A 20,673-nucleotide genomic window follows, 5' to 3' on the forward strand; every position below is an offset into this window, starting at 1 on the left:
CCCTTCGCTTAAGTTGTTTGAAGTGGGACTGGAAAAAGCACCGGAGAATGTATTGTAGGGAACAAAGCTGCAGTATCATCCAGAGAGTTAGCTGGACTAGATAACACTGTAGATCTTTTTCCTACATAACTTCTGAGTTGGTGAGTGCATGGCAAATGGCCTACTTGCTCAGACATGTGCAGCATGTGCATTTTTGCCTTTTGAGGACTTCCCACCCACTGAAGGTGAGACCTCGTTTTCAGTTACCATTGGTACTGTTTGCCCTGAGAGAGAGCAGTGGAAGAAGACAGTTTAGCAATGCTGTCAAGCTAGTAGCACCACAGTTTACCTACCTTGAATGGTTGTATCTGGAGGGTCTCACTTTCTGGACTCAGTGCATGTTTTCTCTTAGGGGGAGGGGGCAGGGCATGGCTGGTGGGGGTGGATTTCTAAAGCAGCTATTAAAAGCAATAAATAATGGGAGGGGATTGTCATCTACATTTAAGGTTTACTGCACAGTTCTCATCTTTTTGTTACCTTTTTTTTTCCTTCTCCCACTTCAGACTTGATGCTTTTGTCCAAAGAGTAGAGGTCAGCGTGAAATCTTCCTTTTTCCATAGTGTCAGAAATGCTCACTGTCCTTCAAACTGCTCCTTTCCCTTCACCTCCCACTGTTCGCTGCCATTCCTGTGCTAGTTCATTCTTAACTGATGCGTCATAGCCAATGTAATATCATTCTTAATACTTTGTTATAGTCCTCTCGTCCTTTCTCCTGTTTCTTCCTCTCTGTTCCCTGTTCGGCTGATCAAATCTTTTTGGATCACAGGGTCTCTCTCTTAATTCATGATGCTATATAAATATCAAGTAACATGAAATAGACGTGGTGTGGCTGTTTTTTAAAAAGGCACTTGAGATTTTTTCATCATTTTAGAAATCATTCTTAGATTCAGTATAATAATACTATGGGGCCAGATTCTGACATCTTTATTGATATTGAGTAACATCTTGCTCCATGAAGAGTGGTCCCACGGAAATTTAATTTTTTTTTAAACTACTTGTGGGATAAGATACTATTTGGCTATCACATCTGCTCCTTGGAAGGTTGAAATTTACCAAAAATCTTCCCCCATCATGCATGTATGCTGATCTGTTATAGGATTGCTCCTGAGTACTGTGCTACTGGTGTGGAATTAAATAGGCAGTACATCTCCTATGTTCACAACTTTTCAGGGACAGCAAAATATTTGGGGTCATTGTCAGTTTGAGAAAGTGTCTGACATACAAGCACTAATACGGGACGGCAGCTATAATTCAGACAGGACAGGCATTCAGGGATCAGATAAACAGGGCTCTACGGAAGACAAAGCACTGAAGCATTGGAGGGGGACTTTACCAAGGGTGAGAGGTGGAACACCTGCATAAATATTGACATGTTTTTTTTAAACAGCTCAAGGCAAGGAGGACGGTGAATCAAATATGGAACCTCCTGACCTTGACAGTGCCCATTGTAATGAATATATCTCATTTCCTTATCTTATCAGTAATTCCCCAAAGCGAAAAAGATAGGGAATGACTGCTTCCCAGTATTTGCTTGCTGAAAGATCAATAAGTTGCTTTGCTCAGACTATAGTTACCACTTTGGAAACAGATAGCGACCCTATTTTTCCAGAATAGCGGATCTCATTAGGCTTCTAGAATGCTGTATCTTTTTCCTGGAGTCACTTTGATGATAGCTAGCACCCTCAGTGCTAAAAGAGCTCTCCACCCCCCACATCAAACAGCCATATGCTCCCCCCACGTCTTGCGTTCTTGCTGCCACCTTAGACGTTGGTTTATAAAGAGGAGCTTTTCACTTCATGCTGCTACTGCTTTTTTCCCCGAATCACCTAGGTTCGTGGAAGAACCTGCAGTGAAATCTCAACTAGGTCTTCTCTGTCCTGGGAAAATGACTCACGTTGGAAAATGTTAACTAATACATTTTAACTAACACAATGGTAAATCTCATTTAAGACATGGGGCAGTTGTGTTTATTGTTGTGCTAGTTAAAACGTATTAGTTAACACATTTTCCCAGTATAGACAAGGCTAAAGAAATCAACCTGATTGAGCAACTTCCTGCCCTAAGAGACCATCACAAAGTATCCTTGGACTCTGAGCAGTGTTAGATCAAATGGTGGGAAGAGCTTCAGCACCATTGATATAAAACTGCTACAACTGGTGGCGGTTCCATTTTTTTGCATGTGTAGATGAAATCAAATATCCAGTCTTTATGCAAGTATCTTAAGTGACAAACAGCAAGGTTGAAAGACAGGGTGCATGGTTCTCTGCAGACTTCCTGTGTGACTTTGGGCACCAGTTGCCTTGGGCTTGTGGGGCTCAGGCTCCGGGACTGTTTCATTGCTATGTAGACTTCCGGGCTCGGGCTGGAGCATGGGCTCTAGGACCCAGCAGGGTGGGAGAGCCTCTGCTCAGAAGTCTACACAGCAATGAAACAGCCCCAGAGCCCCGTGAGCCTGTGAGGGTCCTCAGAAACTACACTGATGGGACTAGTGTGTGATCATACACTGCACTGTTTACCCAGACCGTAAAATATCAAATTGTGGCTTTTTTGAAAGCCGTGTGAATAAATGCTTTAGGCTCTTCAGGAACGTGACAGAAGTATTCTCTCAGCCAGGGTAAAGTGTATCTCATCCACTTTGCATGTTGAAGTCCACAGAATTTAAGGTCATAACATTTGGCCCAAACCACACAAAACAAGAGAGGAGAGGCGTCTTCACGCCCTGGACATCTAGAGAGCCTTGGCTTTTTACTTAGAACATACCAAGCCTTTCCGTAAATCAGTTCAGCTCTTCATCGCTACAGCAGATAGGATGAAGGCTCACCCGGTGTCCTCACAGAGGATTTCCAATTGGATCACCTCGTGCATAAGGACCTGTTACGACCTGGCGGGGGTTCCGCAGCTGCCAATTGTCAAAGCCCACTTGACGAGAGCGCAGGTGTCTTCAGCAGCCTTCCTGGCGCACATCCCTATCCAGGACATCTGTAGAGCCGCAACGTGGTCCTCTGTCCACACATTTACTGCTCATTATGCCATCACTCAGCAGCCCAGGGTTGACACTGGGTTCGGCAGAGCTGTGTTGCAATCTACACGTCCGTGAACTCCTATCCGCCTCCAGGGGTACTGCTTTGGAGTCCCCTAATATGGAATGGACATGAGCAAGCACTCGAAGAAGAAAAGACAAGTTACCTTTTCTGTAACTGGTGTTCTCTGAGATGTGTTGCTCATGTCCAATCCACGACCCGCCCTCCTTCCCCACTGCTGGAGTTTCTGGCAAGAAGGAACTGAGGGTGGGGGGAGCCAGCGGCGTCCCTTATACCGCACCATGCGTGTGTTACTCTAGGGGGCGCCAGAGCCAGCCCCTACAGATACTGTTGAGGGAAAAACTTCCAGCACCGGTGCATGTGGCGAGCGCACACACCTATTATGGAATGGACATGAGCAGCACATCTTGAAGAACACCAGTTACAGAAAAGGTAACTCTCTTTTTTTCGGTTGCTGAGAGAGCTTGATCCTGCAGTGTGCTCAGCACTCCGGCCCCAATCCAGCACAGCACGTGCTTAATTGTAAGTATGTGAGTAATTCCACTGATTTTAATACCAGTTCAGTTTGTCCCAAAGTCCTAAGAAAAACTTCCTCAGGGAAAAATTGGTTTCGGTCTAAACTCTTCAGAGCAGCTGTAGCACGAGTCACAAGACTGCACCCGTCTACAGTAATAACTACAAAAACTTCTTTTGTAGTTATTACTGTAGACGGTGCAGTTCCTCTTCTAAAGATATGACTGAAAACACTCCTGAGGTTTAAAAGTGCACTGAACAATTGTTTCTCAAAATGACTGTTCGTTCCGTTCATAAACACCTATTAATCAGTTCATAGAAATTAAATAAAAACGTGTCTAGTAAGCTTCGGAAATGTTTTGTCATTTGGACCATGATAACATAATACTCTGCTGTGCTGCTTGGGGAAAATGGGGCTTATATGCATAAATATATTCATTAGTGTGCATTATTTGCTGGTTAGGACCTGCAGCATGGTAAGTGCTTTCCAGACAGACAAGAAGGGATGGTCCCCGCTCCATGATGCTCGCAATCTAAGCTGCAAGGAATCCGTGCAGGAGCCAGATACTGCTCAGACTCCTGATCTAAAAGATCAGTGGCACTCGTAGAGTCAAGCTTTGTTTTCTATTTAATTTCCTAACATAATAGATCCTGGGCAGAGACCTTAACAGCACTGGCAATTAATCCTCACAACACCGCTGGGAGGTAGATACGTGTTCTCTCCACTTTACAGAGGAGGAAATAGAGGATAACTAACTTGCCCAAGGCCAGAAGTCCTAAGCAGAGCCAAAATTGGAATCTGGGAGTTGTTAATTCCTAGCCCCCTTCCTGAACCCTCTAGATCACTCTCCCTATGTGAGGGTGTAACAGGGTCAGCTACTCACTGCTTGGCGGCACCTTCTTGTGGCTCATCTGGGGAATTCGCTCGCCGCTGTCTGTGCTCTGTCCAGTGATCACTCAGCCCCTGGCCTCAGTCACTCGTTCTGCGGCCCCTCTCTCACTCCTCTCCTAAGCCACAATCATCTTCCCCTTCTGGGGAAGTCGTCAACTAAGGGATAGAATATAAATCTACAGCTAGTGAAATGTACACGCTAAGGTTAAAAATACTGCTGGCTACAACTCACTGTGCCAGTGCTCCGATACCTTTCACCCAATTCCCCAGTGATCTGACCCATTTCTCAACAAAGGTTTAAGCAACTGAGTGAGGCCTCCTGTTACTGAGACTGAATTATTGACTGACTATACTACTCCTTAGTATTGGGTTTAGCTCTCTTCATCCAGAGACCTTAAATAGCATAAAGAATTAGAGCAGCAGTACTCACTGCAGCAGGAAGAGTACTCTGTTCATGTACCTTTGACTTTGAAAAGCTGTTTGTATATTCACTTACTCATCATTACATTACTTACTCATCTGGTCCAGACAGATCTGGTTCATGGAATGACTAACAATGTCTGCCCACCCACCAATCAGGATCTGTCCATTTCTGGATCTCCTAACCCAGGACGGAGGTAAAATCAAACATCCCAGCCTGGGCTCACTCCACCTCGGGACCTGGTGTTTGGATGGGCATCAGAACTAGAAGGCTCACGTTCTGCCCCCATTCAGGAAACCTTAACCAAATTAGAAAGGATTCTACTAGAATCTGCTACCCAACCAAATGGAGATGACTTTTGGCCTGGGCACGACTCCTCCAACATTCTGCAGGCATTCTGGTTGTCTTAGACTATCTCCTGTCCCTGAGGGCTTCAGGTCTCACTCTTAGTTCACTATGGGTACACCTAGCAGTGATTAATGCCTTCCTTCCTCTGGTGGAAAGACATTCCATCTTTATCCACCTAACTACTGTATGGTTTATGAAAGGCTTGATCGGGACCTTCCCGCCAGTCCTTATCCCTATGCCTCAATGAGACCTTACCCTCATTCTGTCAACACCCATAGGTCCACCTTTCGAACATATGGTGACATGGCCCACCTGTCTGTGAAGGTTGCATTCTTAGTGGCCGTCATTTCGTCCAGGAGGGTTTAGTGAGCTAGGAGCCCTCATGGCGGACCAACTGTACAGTGTTCCACAAAGAGAGAGTTTTCTCTTCATTTACACCCCCAGTTTCTCCCCAGGATGGTTTGAGTTCCACATCAATCAAATTATACTTAACTGTGTTTTTCTTGAAACCCCACGCTTCCTCCAAAGACAAGAGGGTTCACTCCCTTGCCGTCCGGCGCCCTGGCATTCTACCTGAACAGAACCAATCCCAGTAGGAAATCGGAGACTTTGTGTTGCCATAGCAGAAAGGTCAGGTGGGCAAGCCATATCCTCCCAGAGATTTCTAAATGGGTTTCGGGATGCCTCCTAGGTACGTCTACACTACCCGCCGGATCGGCGGGCAGCGATTGATCTAGCGGGGGTCGATTTATCGCGTCTCTAGTCTAAACGCGATAAATCGACCCCCGAGCGCTCTCCCGTTGACTCCTGTACTCCACTGCCACGAGAGGCGCAGGCGGAGTCGACGGGGGAGCGGCAGCAGTCGACTCACCACAGTGAAGACACCACAGTAAGTCGATCTAAGTACGTCGATTTCAGTGACATTATTCACGTAGCTGAAGTTGCGTAACTTAGATCGATCCCCCCACCTTAGTGTAGACCAGGCCCCGGAGAGCTAGAAAATAGCAAGAATCCCTCCCCCTGCAGGTATCACAGCTTACGCCACATGAGCACAAGCTGCCTCCATGGTATCCCTATCTGACATCCCACCGCAGGACATTTTCAGGGCAGCAAGTTGGAGTTCTGTCCACACGTTTGCGACATTGGCTGTGGAGACATTGGCTGTGGATGCAGCAGTAGGAATGGCAGTATTGCAAGTATCTTTTATTGCCATCTTCCTCACACCCTCTTCCAGTCTGAACATTGCTTGCCAATCCCATCACCCATGTATGGAATACACCTAGGGGCCAGCACTCGAAGAAGTGGAGGTTTTTCAAGATGTGTCATCCCTATCTGTATTCCACTACCTGTCCTCCATCCCCTGTACTTCAGATCCTGTTGGATTTGCGGTGATAGAAGGAACTGGAGAGGTGTTGACCCACACTGTCTCTTATAGCCTTGGTCGGGAGCATGAGGGGAGCTACTGTGCATGTGCGGGTCAATGGACACTGCTTTGAAGAATTTCTGGACTTGGGCGTACGGCATGCATGCATACCCATGTGTGGAATACAGATAGGGACCCAACAGCTCTAAGATCCTCCAGTTACAGCAGGTAACCTGCACTTTTTTTTAACCAGCATGACCTTTTTCCTTGATTGAGGCTTTTGGGGCTTCTAGTAAAGTGTTCTTAAACAATACCCAATTACCATTCACATTTTTCTGATTAAATTGTCCCTCCAGCTGATTGTTTTCAACTTTTTTTTTTTTTTAACAGCACCGTGTGTGTGTGTGTGTGTGTGTGTGTGTGTGGTCTGGACTCCGTTCTGTTTGCACATTATAAATGTGATCAAGTCATAATCGCTTGTACCTAAGCTACCATTAATGTTTTAGTGCTGTGATCAGTTCCTCTTTGGTTGTCAAGAGGAGATCTAATACAGGATTCCCCCATGTTGGCTGGAACACTTTTTGAGTTAGGAAACTGTCATCTCTAATATTTAGTATCAGAGGGGTAGCCGTGTTAGTCTGAATCTTTAAAAAGCAACAGAGGGTCCTGTGGCACCTTTAAGACTAACAGAAGTATTGGGAGCATAAGCTTTCGTGGGTAAGAACCTCACTTCTTCAGATGCAAGTAATGGAGATTTCCATTACTTGCATCTGAAGAAGTGAGGTTCTTACCCACGAAAGCTTATGCTCCCAAAACTTCTGTTAGCCTTAAAGGTGCCACAGGACCCTCTGTTGCTTTTCTCTAATATTTAGGCACTCCAAGGATGTTTTAGTACTGGCAGCGTGAGTCCTCTAGCATGTCACTCAGATTGAAGTCCTCCATGATCTCACAGCTTATTTTCTCAATCTACTACTCTTATTTAAGCCAACACCCATCAATTTCAGTGGGAGTCTTGCCTGAGTAACGAATGCAGCGCAGACCAGAAGCAGGTGCATTTTGGGGTGTTAATACATTTCAGGGATATCATCAGGCTTAGGCCCGAAGATGGAGTGACTAGTTAGCAACATAGTGTAGTGAACACCTGGAAATGCACTGCCTGTTGTACTATATTGCTGTCACCGATATAATAGCTTGTTCTTCTATAGCTTGTTCCATCTGAGAATCAAAAAGTGCTTGACAAGCATTAAATGGTTAATCCTTATGACATTCTTGTGTGGGAAGCACTGTCTCAATTTTACAGATGGGGAAACTGAGGCATAGAGAAGTTGTGTGATTTGCTCAGGATCCCTCAGGGAGTCAATGGCAGAGCCAGGAATACAACTTGGATCTCCTGATTCCAGTCTAGTTTTAGCTACAGGGAGAATCAGTAACCCTCAGTTTAACAACAGAGTTATCATACAACTTTCAAAATGGATTTGGGGGTTGGGGTGGCTTGTTGCTGCTTGTACTGCATTCGGTTGATATCCTCAGGGCCCCACTATGCTAGGAACTATGCAAAGCCATACTAAGGCAGTCCCTGCCCTGGAGCTTAGTCTAAATAGACAAGACATACAAAGGGTTGGAGGGGCACTGGAAGCCCAGAGCTGAGGGGACATGCCCATGGTCATAGTGTAGGTCAGTGACAGAGCCACGAATGAATCCTGAGTCCCAGGTCAGCACCCTATCCACTAGGCATTGCTGTTCCACAGAGAAAGTCCCCTTACCCCAACCAAACCTATAAAATAGCTATTGGGACAGCTTGAGAAGAGGTTGCTATAAACATGACTTGTCCCATAAAGAAGGGACATCCAAACTTGTGCAACCAATGATTGTACTGGCAATTTTCTGGGAGCCCGAAGGGTGGTTGCTAATTGGCATAAATTGAAGCAGATTGCAGTCACCCTCCCCTTTTTAATTTGGACCGAGGACCTGGGGCAAGCAACTACAGGTCCCAGCTCATGGCCACTCAGATCAAGATGGAGCCTCGCATGCTGGAACCTGTAGTCTCCCCCAGGCCTCTTCTCCCTGCTTGAAGCAGGATGAGGCTGCAATCTGTGTTTGGCCACTCGTGCTACAGAAGCCCAGCTTTAGAAATCTGACGTGGCTTTGGCTAACTATTGCTGTTAATCTTCATTCACAAGCTTTAAAAAGAAAAAAACAGATTCAGGCTGTTGGTAGAAACTGAAGCTGGGGGGAAAAATAGTTAAAAGTCAGCTAAAGTCACCTTGGTAACTGCTGCAATACGCTCGCCCAGAACAAGGAGACATCAAACCCAGCTACAAACAGCTTTAAAGAAACAAAAAGAATTTAATCATCTAAAGAATTAATCTGACAACTGCCCACACTTACACCTCCCACAAGTCTTCAATCACTTGGAAATGTGCTTTAATCTCCTCCAACTCCCCTCCAATTTCATAAAATGCTAGATGTGCAGTCCTCAAACTGGGGCATTTCCGGTATACTGCTTACATTTAAATGTGCTGCCTTTCCAAACACTGCAGCCCTGGCTTTTGCCGACTTGTTTTTTCTGGACATAGAGAAACAAGAATTATTTATGTGGGTTGGATGAAGTATTAAATCTGGAATAGACAAAGTTTGCAACAATGTACGTAGTAGTCAGCTTGATCTAAATCATAACACTAAAAATTACACCAGCCTTTGCTCCTGATTTATTTGGTGATGGGTGGAGAAGTGAAAGGTTATGGGTAAACAACAATTGGAGATATTGGTGCTAGAAACCAAAGTGTTTCTAAACTCTCCTTTAAAATTTGAAACTACAAGCTAGGCATGGCAGGGAAAGCCACGCCATGAACTTCTTTTTAATAACGTCCAAGCAATTCCATCAACCCCTCATCTGGACCGTCACCCTTTCTATGGGCCAGAACAAAGATTTCCATTCCTGCTGAAAGAATGTTAATGTCTCTTGCAGAGTTGTGTGTCCATTGCACACTCGATAATCTGAAAGTCAGATTTAATTCTTGGCTTTTCTGTAGCGCCTTCCATCTGAGCATCTCAAAGCACTTTACAAACACCACTCTGTTAATTATTGCAATTGACGGAGGTAGCTCCACTTCTCAGATGGGAAAACCGAGACAGAATTTAAAAAGAAATCCAAGGCTTTGTTTTCTCTGCAAAAAAGGTGAGGCGTTTTGTTGTTGTTTTGTACCTTGAGTTAGCTATGTCGAGGTAAAACCCTAGCAGAGATGAGACATGGATAGTTTTTTACCTCTACTAGCTACATCAAGGTAAAAACTACTTGTGCATCCACTAGGTTTTTACACTGAGAGAACTGCGGGCAGGTCTACATTAGAAGCACTACATCGGTGCAGCTGCATCGTTGCTAGAAATGCATATGGACTTCCTAGTGTGTTGTAAACAGGCCGGGACTTTCATCTGACCCAGTTACAACAAACCGTGGTTGAGTTGTGTCTTCAGTGTAGCTGTCTTGTCACCCAGCCCCCACAATGTCTGCACCCATCATGCTGCCTACCTGTGTTCGTATCGGTGCATTTTGGGAATATCTGGGCAACTGTCCCCGCTAGTGCCCTGGGGATGCGTGCACAGAGCAACAGCAGTATCCACATTGGGAACAATGCATTTGGGGGTGCCTTATTGTGCAAGGAGGGGGATAGGCCAGCTCTGCTACACATTCATAGTTGTGGGTTTACATCTATACAGCAAAAGGCATGTTACAACCTGATTCTAGGAATAGAGTGATGTAGGCCACATAGCTACTGTGGCTAGTGACTTGTATTAACTACATCATGTGTGGACACACATGTCTTGAACGACCTATGTCACAAAGTGTTCAGAAAGTTTCAGTGTAGACAGAGCCTACACCTCGATTCAGCTACCCCAGCTTTACTCTTTTAACATAAACAGATCCCTCCCCAGACCACAATCAGAGGAACAACCCACGTTTCAAAGAAACAACAAACACGGCGGGTAACTATTTGGGAAAGGCTTTTAGCTGAAGAGATTGCTAATTATTTGATGTTACTTAAGTGTTAACTGCCATATTGCTTCACACGTTCACCTTTTTAACAGAATGGCTGGTTACTGATTAATGTAAAGTCTTAACTATTTAGGGTCTGAAAAAACCTGTTAGTTGTATTTCCAAGTTATACATTAGTTAGTGTCATCTGGTGAGCACGTAAGGCACAAACAGCATTCGCCATTTAAAAACAAGAGTTTTCGATATGACCTACAAAGCCCAGCCCTTGCCTTCGCAGTGTTGTGGTGGTGTTATATTGGAGCCTGTGGGGGCTGATCAGGAATCAGAGTCCCATTGTGCTAGGCATTGTACAGACTAGTGAATTAAAAACAAAACAAAAAACCAGCCCCAACCCCAGACAGCTTGCATGCTCTAGGTTTGTGGCAAACTCTATGGAATTCTATTCTGTAAAAAACATTAACCAGTCTGGGTAGAAAAGGGCCAATACCCAGTCTCTCATCTTTACTAACTAAATTGCTGAATAACTCTGGATATGCCCACACGTACACAAATTCTGCAATTGCACGTATGAGTTGATAAACTTAAAGTCTAAAATCTCTCATGTTTCTGGTGGCTGACATCCTGTTGGGGGGCTTGGTAACGAATAATTGGAAACTCTAGATGACAGGCTAAGGCTTTGTCTACACTACACCCGTGTCGCTAAAAGTCGGGCAGTGTAAACAAAAATACTTCCACACGCACCCCGGGGTTCACGTTGTGGACAGGAGAGCGCTCCTGCCGACAACGAGCCATTTACACTGCCACTTGCTGCGGCAAAACTTTTGTCTTAAGCACCTGCGAAAGACAAAAGTTTTGTCATTCAATTGGCAATGTAGACAAAGCCTAACTTTCCCACAGCGTAATGTGTATACAAGATCTGATAAGGAAGTTCAGGTAAACCTTAGGTTAAGGTCAATTGATCATTAATCAACCATGCACTTCTTGGGTAATCAAACTGTAAAATGTTTTCTTCAGTGTCTGGCCCATTCCACTGCTTTAAGGCCCCACCTATATGGAGCTGTAAAATGTGTTTGCTGAACCAGTTTAAACTCTCAGGTTTAGATGCCAGGTAGACTACAAAGGGATGTGTCTTCACTGCAGAGTTAATCTGGTGACTGGCATTCAGGTGATCAGCACCTGGGTTAGCAAAGCCCAGTTACTGTGTCCTCACCAGTGCTGCACTCGCCCATGTGTGTCACTAGGGCTGCAGGTAGGGTGACCAGACAGCAAGTGTGAAAAATCGGGACAGGGAGTGGGGGGTAATAGGAGGCTATATAAGAAAAAGACCCAAAAATCGGGACTGTCCCTATAAAATCGGGACATCTGGTCACCCTAGCTGCAGGGGACACATACCATGGTCTTTTGTGCTGCTCTGCTGCTTTCCCAATAAACTGGGAGAACATGTCTGCCCTTCTGGGCACAAGAGCGCGGTGGACGGGTTGGAATTTTGGAAAGGCATTGGAAGACTGTCAGCACTCAAGTGGTTTAGCCTGTTTCCTCACTGCAGAGTGGGAGTAGGTTACCAGCCCTCGTGAAAGCCTCACTTAGGTTTTAGCTGATAGCCCTAGTTGAGCCAGCTAGCCCGGGTTTAAAGTATCATCAAACTCAGGTGAGAGGGATGTGGATGGGGAGGGGAGTGAGAGCCCTGGGTAACTCTGTAGCGAAGACACACCCCAAATCAACATCATTGGTGGACAAGCTGTTACATCATGATTCTCACATTCTGCATCTGAGACAAGGCTCCATCTTGCAGCGTAGAAAGGGTCAAGCCATATTTTAATGATGTTCCTGAACTGTGCTGTGACATGGTAACATTGTTTGGTCTGCCCTGCAGGATGAAATTAGAAGCACGTTTTAACTGTCAGGGGCAGGTGCTTGGAGTGTTGTCAGCCAGTCTCCTTCCTCTCTCCTCTCCTCTCCCCAACCAAATACAATGATTCTGTAGTATAGTGGTTTGAGCATTGGCCAGCTAAACCCAGGGTTGTGAGTTCAATCCTTGAGGGGGCCACTTAGGGATCTGGGGCAAAAATCAGTACTTGGTCCTGCTAGTGAAGGCAGGGGGCTGGACTTGATGACCTTTCAGGGTCCCTTCCAGTTCTATGAGATAGGTATATCTCCATATATTATAAACCAAGATTGACAGATAAGAGAAATGTAAACCCTGTTTTTTTCTGACATCATGTAAGTTGATGGCACTCTATATGTGCCTCCCTTTCCAGCCAGTTGGCCTCTTCGCTGTCTCCACCCGTTCCTGTCCTTGATCCCAGTCCTTCTGCTCACTCAGTGCTTTTTGTTTGATGTGTTTTGGGGGGAGGGGTTTTCCTATTGCATGCAAGATCGTTGGATCAGGCACCATCTTTTCCTGTGTTCTCTACAAACACACAAGGAATTATAATGCTACTCTTTAAACTTATAAAGTATTTTAGTTTATGATCCGGTATTTTGAGATATCTACCTGATTATACTGAAGATTCTGTCTTGTGAAGTTCGTAATTGCAGAATGTAACCTCTAAGTTAAACAACATTACCGTGTGTAATGTCCTGCCCTTGTAAAATATAGTATAAAGACTGCATTGTTTTAAAGCAGCTCTACTTCAAAGGGAAAACAGTCTACAAATATTCTGTGAATTGTGTGTGGCTTTTGTACTTTGAATATTGTACTTAATGCTAGCAGAAGTTAGAGTGTTTAAGAACTGGTTATGCAACATCTAAAGCCTTTGGTTGGTCTGATGAAGGAAAAGGGTTGGGTTGATTCAGATTGTCTCTTTACTATAGGTCTCTAACGCTAAGCTTCTATAGCAGTGAGTCAGGACAGCACAGAGCTTTCCGGACAGCCCCGTTTCTTAAAGAATACTAGAAATGGGGCGTGGGGGGACCTGCTAGGTCCCGCAGGCCTTGCCTCTGCCCATGCAGCATTGTACCTTACAGAACATTTTGTCATGCTTCTGGCTTCACGGTATAATTTTACTCCCATTCTTTATTAAACTTTATTTCCAGAACTTTTAATTTCCAGATCATCACTAGATCAAGATGAAGCATTGCGTGCTAGGATCAGTAGTCTGTGGGCCACACTTGTAAAATGGAGACACGGGTGGCTTGCAAATTAGCTATGTCCTTCTGGCAAGCTGTTGTTGTGTCCTTCCGTTAGACAGCTTTCACGGAACTGCTCTAAATAATCACTGAATTTTTCTGCTGTCTTTTCACAAGGCTGACTATAGTTGGAATGTGGGTCTCAGGTTCTAAATAGGTGTACACTGTTTTTTCTCTTAGAAGCCGTAAGGATAGTTTAGAGAGTGAGAGCTCAGCAGCTATCATTCCTCACGAGCTAATCCGCACAAGACAGCTTGAGAGCGTGCACCTGAAATTCAACCAGGAGTCTGGAGCACTGATTCCACTTTGTCTAAGGTGAGAGGAGCTGGTTTCTTTCTGAGCTCTGCTTTAATGGCTGCAATTCTGCCTTGTGGCCTTCTTTCTTCATACAGATGATCCTATATAGATTTTAAAAAGACCAGAGCTGAGACACTTCGCCAAAAACATTAGAAACAGATGACACTATCCACAGACCTGAGGAAGAGCTCTGTGTAGCTCAAAAGCTTCTCTTTCACCAATAGAAGTTGGTCCAATGAAAAATATTACTTCATCCACCTTGTCTTTCTATTGTGCACATAAGTTCATCATGCCAAAATTGTTTCCCATGTTTTATGTTGGGGGTTGAAACAGCAGAGTTTTTTGATCAGACTAATGCTGCTAAGTATCTTATCAAATTAAGGGATGGCTCCTACGGTCCTGTCACATAAATCCCTTAAGACATTAACTTTAACTTGTGCAGTTATAGGCAAACATTTGCCATCAGTTGTGCACACAGTTTTGTATATGCAAATTCTGTCATTGGTATCCCTAAATGCACATGTTGCACTGCACGTATACTGTAAAGGCTGTATCTTGAGAAGTTGCACCTAAGGAGGGGATCAGGGTTTTGACCAGTCAGTGACCTGTCTAAATCTCCAGAAAATTCAGCTAGTGACTTTTTTGTTTACAATTTCTGTCAAAAGCATTTAAGAGTGTTCTGGTCTTTGAGTTTCAGAGTAAACTGAAGGCCACTAATTCTTATTGAGTTAACAATAATAATTTTTGTTGACTACTTTTAAAATTAAAAATGCAATAAAGGATGCAGTAACTTGCCTCTAAACTCTTTTCTCTCAGATGTACTGGTCAGCCTGACATCACTAGATATTTATGATTTGAATTGTGCAACATCATAAATTAAGGACTTGTCTACATGGGTACATCCAGGAAGGTTAATCCAAATGACAAAAAGTGTGAATTTGCAGAGGATTAGTTAAACCGCATTAAACACCTGTGTGAACACCCTCATTCAGAATTAAGGTCACTTTAATTCTAATTAATAGCATCCACGCAGGGATTTAATACGATTTAACTAATCCACTTCAAATTCATGCCTATTGTTAATTCAGATTATTTTTCCTGGATGTCCACGAAAGATAGACTTGTGGCTAATGCACAGGGCTGGGAATAGGATCTGGATTCTATCCCTAGTTGTTTACACCAGGTCACATGGGAAGTCACTTAACTTCTCTGTGCCTTAATTAGCTCCAGCTGTAAAATGGGGATAACATATTCACATCTCCCTGAGGCTCTGAACTTCAATGCCTTTGGTGTGACTTTAGATTACCACATGGAATTATTAGCACCGTCACAATGAATTATTATTTATTATAGATGAACAAACATGCATCTCTTCTCCTAAACGTTTTATTTAACATGAGTCCACTGGCACAGACTAAATTTAATAAGTTACAAGGTAATGGGTTAATATATAACATGAGCTATTAATTTGTAGAAGTTATTATCCTAGTGGGATTGCTTTGCGCCACCACAGAAGAGATGTGGATTCTGGACTCGGTCCTGCTGGTGTTCTCTGAGCTGATGGAGTTGGGAGTACTGTGCCTTATGCATCAGTGGCAGGGACTGGTGCAAATGGGATGCTAATAAAGTCCCAATCAGTCTTCCTCGGCTAGAAGCATTGTAATGTGGAAGTGGGGCCTTGGGATTGAGGGTGTGAGAGCACATGTGCACTTCCAGAGTTCCAGAAGAGACTTGTGACCCGCACTAAGGGACAAGGCTGTGAAAGTCCTTCGTACATTCACTGAGAATTAGTGGTTACTGGGGTGTGATGTATTCCTAAGGGTGATCACAGATGCTCCAGTGTATATTTTGTGGTGGGTCTGTACTGACCTGCTTATGACCTCCGTTTATGTATGTGTATTCTATTCTCCAGGGGCAGGCTGTTACATGGACGGCACTTTACATATAAAAGTATTACAGGGGATACAGCAATCACATTTGTATCGACAGGAGTAGAAGGAGCCTTTGCTACAGAGGAGCATCCTTATGCAGCACATGGGCCTTGGTTACAAGTAAGAGCCTCTTTTTTTCTTCTTCCTCTTTTACCTCCTTCCTTTTCAGTTCCTTCAAAAAACAATCCCTGTGTACAGGTTTCTCTGGCCTACAAATCTTACAACAAAGCTATACATCCTGCTGCAGCTTTTCTGACGATCAACACCTGATTATTATATGATACTCTCAGTAGCTCCAGAAATGATTAAAAATGTAGAACTATTCCTTGTTAGGTGACTGGAATTTGAAATTTAAAACATTGGTTGGCAATTTCTAATTTCTTAAATGAATACAGCAATTTTCATCTCTCAGAGGCCCGGATCACTTTACAAATTCTACATATTTCGGTTCCTGCCACTACAGTGCAAATACCTTAGGGGTGAAACCTAATAGGGGAATTCAGGGAGGCAGAATGGAGTTACCTAAACTAATAGTTAGCCAGGGCCATCAGGGTGAACAGCTTAATCTTTGGGAAAAGTTATGGGCTCTTTAGTGATTGGAAGTGTTCCAGAACCCTGTCTTACATTGTCCCCAAAACAGGGCACTAACGGCTGCACATCATCCTATAGCACCCTCACCACCTCAAATCCCCACACAACTTCTTGCACCAGCACCCTGGATTTCCCTTGGAGTTTCCCCATCCACATGTTAACAAGGGTCAACCCTGGTTAGCTTAAGACCACCAGTGGTGGGATGTCATAGATATTTCCTAGTTGTGTTTATGGCCAAGCAAAAATAAAATAGCTTTGGGAGGAAAGCTCCATTTCTAAAGAATTAGACGCTTGGTGCACGCTCTCTCTCTCTGTTTATTGTACACTGTTCCTCCAAGGTGCACTTCTGTTTGAACACTATTTAGGATCCTACTGTTCCAGTATCACAATTAAGCTGGCTATGGCTAGTATTCAAGGCATCACAATGTATATGTTCACAAATGTGCAGGAAACCATGCATGCAAATCTGTAACTCCTAAAGGAGCTGATTGGGTAGCACAGCACTCTTACAATGATTAACAGGGAATGGTCGGTTTAAGAGGTGGGTCATTCACTGTTTGCTTGTGCTCACCAACACATGACACACAAGATCTTGTGACTGTGTTAACCCCAAACATAACAGTATTTGTTTGAGTTTACACCACTTGCTGAAATGTATTAATGTGTAGAGCTGCCAGGTAGCCTCTAAAGGGTGGAGAACGGCAATAATTATGCCATCATTCAGGCATATAACTAATATTAATCCTTCTGGAACGAGCTAATTCGCAAACGTCTGTTACTAGGACCTGCAGATTTACTGGGGTCACATGGGGTTGCTGGGAAGGAAGGAAGGTTTCTGGTGGCTGGGAGGTAGGGTGGGGCCCTTTGCAGGAGCAAGTCCCCACCTTGCTTCCTACACTGGGGAACTGCTTTGGTCTTCACTTCTGCTGGGACCTGCTCACCTTGCTGCTGGCCACTGCCCTGTCCCTTAGTTTAGCGTCAGCAGAGGTAAGGTGGTCAGACTGCAGATAGGCAGGGAACACTGGCAGGCCCGCCAACATTGTGTAGAGCTGGTGGGGTGCCTGAGACTCTTGCCTTAATGTAAGGAAGGAAGGATCACTTTTTGAATGAGCAGCAGCTGAGGGGTTGGGAGTGAAGATGCGAGGTCCTAAAGACAAGTCCATTGGCTTCAGCCTAAAGGGCAAGAGACGTAGTGGCAGGTCCCAAATTGGAGTTCTCCTCTTAGCTTTTGGAGTAGCAGGGCTTGAGAGCACTGGTGTCATCAAAGTAAATCCTGGAGGGGAATTCTCGCATCACTCTGCCAAGACCTCAGCCACACAAAGGCATTGATGGGCTCCAGAGGGAGTAGGTCCGTGGCTGAAAGCAGATCACTGTGGTGTGACGGCTTGTTGTGAAGGAGTATAAACTGGGGGGTTGTGGAGAGGAAGGGAAGCAGCAAGCCTCTCCTGATGTAGACTTTTTTCCATACCATGGGGAAGGAACCGTTTATATAAGTCATCCTTCCAGCTCAGGTTTAAGGCATAGTAGTGGAGGAGAACATGGGGAAGCTTGCCCTGCTGCTGTCCACGCTCTGGGGATGATTAGGTTATTTCATTCTCCCGGAGCTGTCAAACTGGAACCTTTCCCAAATACTTGGCATATTTTTCCTGAAAGTAACTTCTTAATTATTTATAAAAGCTAAATTCTCATAAAGGTCTATCATGTCAGGCTGGGTTATTTCTTAGCTTCTTCCACTCTCTTGTAGTATTGAATACAAAAATTACTTTGATTCACAAAGGTACAGACGTATTCCTGAAGTCCTACTTGTTAACACTAGAGATTTTGGCTATGTGTTAGCTACTGTGCCAGTCTCTAACATTGCGCGTGACCAAAGACTTCCACAAGGCTTTTTGGCCCTTCCCCTTTCCCCTTGGCTGTCCCAAGGCAACAGCAACAACAGCCTGACCATAATGCTGAGCAAAACCTCTCTTTCCCCCTCTGGGGAGAGTAAATGCTCCAGGTGAGCAAAAAAAAGATAAGGAAGAGGTGCCTATCCTGACTGCCAGGGTTAGAGATTTAAGGCTGGTAATTCCCAACGGCTTCTACACAATTAATATGGGATGGGGTTAATATATATTAAAGGTTCTTGGGACAAATTGTCTGGATGTGCTGAACCTCTCATTGGAAATCTCGCTTGTCTATCTTTAAACCTGCTCAAGGTGAGTGAGAGTGACATATGCTCCCCCCCTCTTTACTTGAGTACACCTCTACCTTGATATAACGCTGTCCTCGGGAGCCAAAAAAATCTTACCGCGTTATAGGTGAAACTGCATTATATTGAGCTTGCTTTGATCCACTGGAGTGCGCAGAGTGTTGTCGTTGTCCGTCGTGTGTCCCCCCCCCCCCCCCCCCCGAGCACTGCTTTACCGCATTATATCCGAATTCGTGTTATATCGGGTCGCGTTCTATTGAGGTAGCGGTGTATGTTTAGACAGTATGTGCGGAGATTCACTGTTGAAATTAATCTGTCCCAATAAAGTTTGCCCGAACCTTTAATACATATTAATGTTATCCTAGGATAGCTTGTGTCAAAGCTAGTCAATGTGCATGCATCGGCCGTTGGGAATTACCATCCTTAGCTCTCAAACGCTGGGAGTCAGGACTTGCTTATGCAAAACGTTTCAGCTTTAACGTGGCATTCCCTACCTGCCCAGCACAAGGCACACTCCTCCTGACCCCTGTCTTGCTTACTTGGAGCACTTACTCTCTCCAGAGAGATGGTGAGTGATGGTGATAATTTCTGCTCCTGCTGCTCTGGGCAGTCGTTCTAGGAAGCCTTTGATCATGCACATTGTAAATGTTACCCATCAGCGTTTGCTGCAGTACCTGTTAAACATACAAGCCAATCTACATAGTACATTTAAAAAAACACTATGGTAAAAATGTCCATTAGGTTGCACAGTCAAGCACCCCGAAGTTAGGAATTGCCTGAAGGAAGACTGCCTGTACAACTTTAATTTGGCTCCCTTATGCATGTACATTATGATACAATCTCTAATTACATGATCAGGTTTTCTCCACTGGGCCCCGTCTCACTCACTGCACCGTGTGGACCAGGCTCTGGGAATGAAGTAAGGCTGTGTAGTGAATGCAGCTGTTTTCTGTAGGACCTGTGCAGCATTTGTTTCCGCAAGTCGGAAGGCGTGTAGTGAATGAAGCAGGGGATTGCAGGCGGGGAGAGAGGATGGTCTCATGGTGAAGGCAGATGAGCACTGCCCTGGAGAACTGGATTCTATCCCTGCCTCTGCCAAAGACTTCCTGTGTGGTGCTGGGCGAGTCACTTAAACTAAAACCTTCACATGTGGTCACTAATTGTATGTTCCTAATTTTCTGGCTACCCATCTTGGGATCTGATTTGCAAAAGCACTCAGCATCCCAACCTGCACCTGAGGTCCATGGGAGCTGTCCTCTGAATATTCAAAGTGCTATATAATGCTAAGTTCTTTGGAAAATCCGGTCCTAAGAGAGTCTCAAGTTGGGCACCCAAAATTAGTGGACACTTCTGACAATTTTGGCCTTAGTACCTCTGTGCTTCAGTTTCCCATCTGTAAAAGGGGGAATAACAACACTGCCCTACTTCATAGGATCAATGCATCAGATGGTGAGGTGCTCCAATACTTTGGTGCTAGGGGCTATCTGTGTATCTAAGAGAGAGATTCAGTGCAGGGTTTAGATGGTGTGCAATAAAAAATAAAGGGCCAGGCAACACACCAAACCAAAATGTTATGGTGGTTCTTTCTTTCAAAAGTTTACAACTGAGCCTTGATTTAATACAGCTTTGAAACTTTACTGTGCAGAAGAAAAATGTTGCTTTTAATGATCTTAATTTAAATGGAACAAGCACAGAAACATTTTCCTTACCTTGCCACATCTTTCTTTAAACTTTCCCCTTGTTTTGTTATTTTGTTTACATTAAACACAGTACTGTACTGTATTTGCTTTTGTGTGTGTCTCTCTCTGTTGCTGCCTGATTGCGTCCTCCTGGTTCCAAATGAAGTGTATGGTTGACCGGTGAGTTCATAACTCTGAGGTTCTGCTGTAATTGAAGACCGTATCCTAATGTGTACACAAAAGA

The 20,673-nt window shown here is 44.5% G+C and overlaps 1 protein-coding gene across 1 annotated transcript in view; it reads left to right on the plus strand.

Annotated features, from left to right (window-relative positions):
• SUFU (SUFU negative regulator of hedgehog signaling) overlaps nucleotides 1–20,673 on the plus strand; it is a 110,407-nt gene that overhangs the window by 78,162 nt on the left and 11,572 nt on the right. Inside the window, exons 9-10 of the mRNA XM_065408109.1 lie at nucleotides 13,921–14,055; nucleotides 15,950–16,088. Of these exons, the coding sequence (XP_065264181.1) occupies nucleotides 13,921–14,055; nucleotides 15,950–16,088 (274 nt within the window). The remainder of the gene's footprint in view (nucleotides 1–13,920; nucleotides 14,056–15,949; nucleotides 16,089–20,673) is intronic.

The sequence above is a fragment of the Emys orbicularis genome, chromosome 7, assembly GCF_028017835.1.
Source record: "Emys orbicularis isolate rEmyOrb1 chromosome 7, rEmyOrb1.hap1, whole genome shotgun sequence".
NCBI lineage: Eukaryota > Metazoa > Chordata > Testudines > Emydidae > Emys > Emys orbicularis.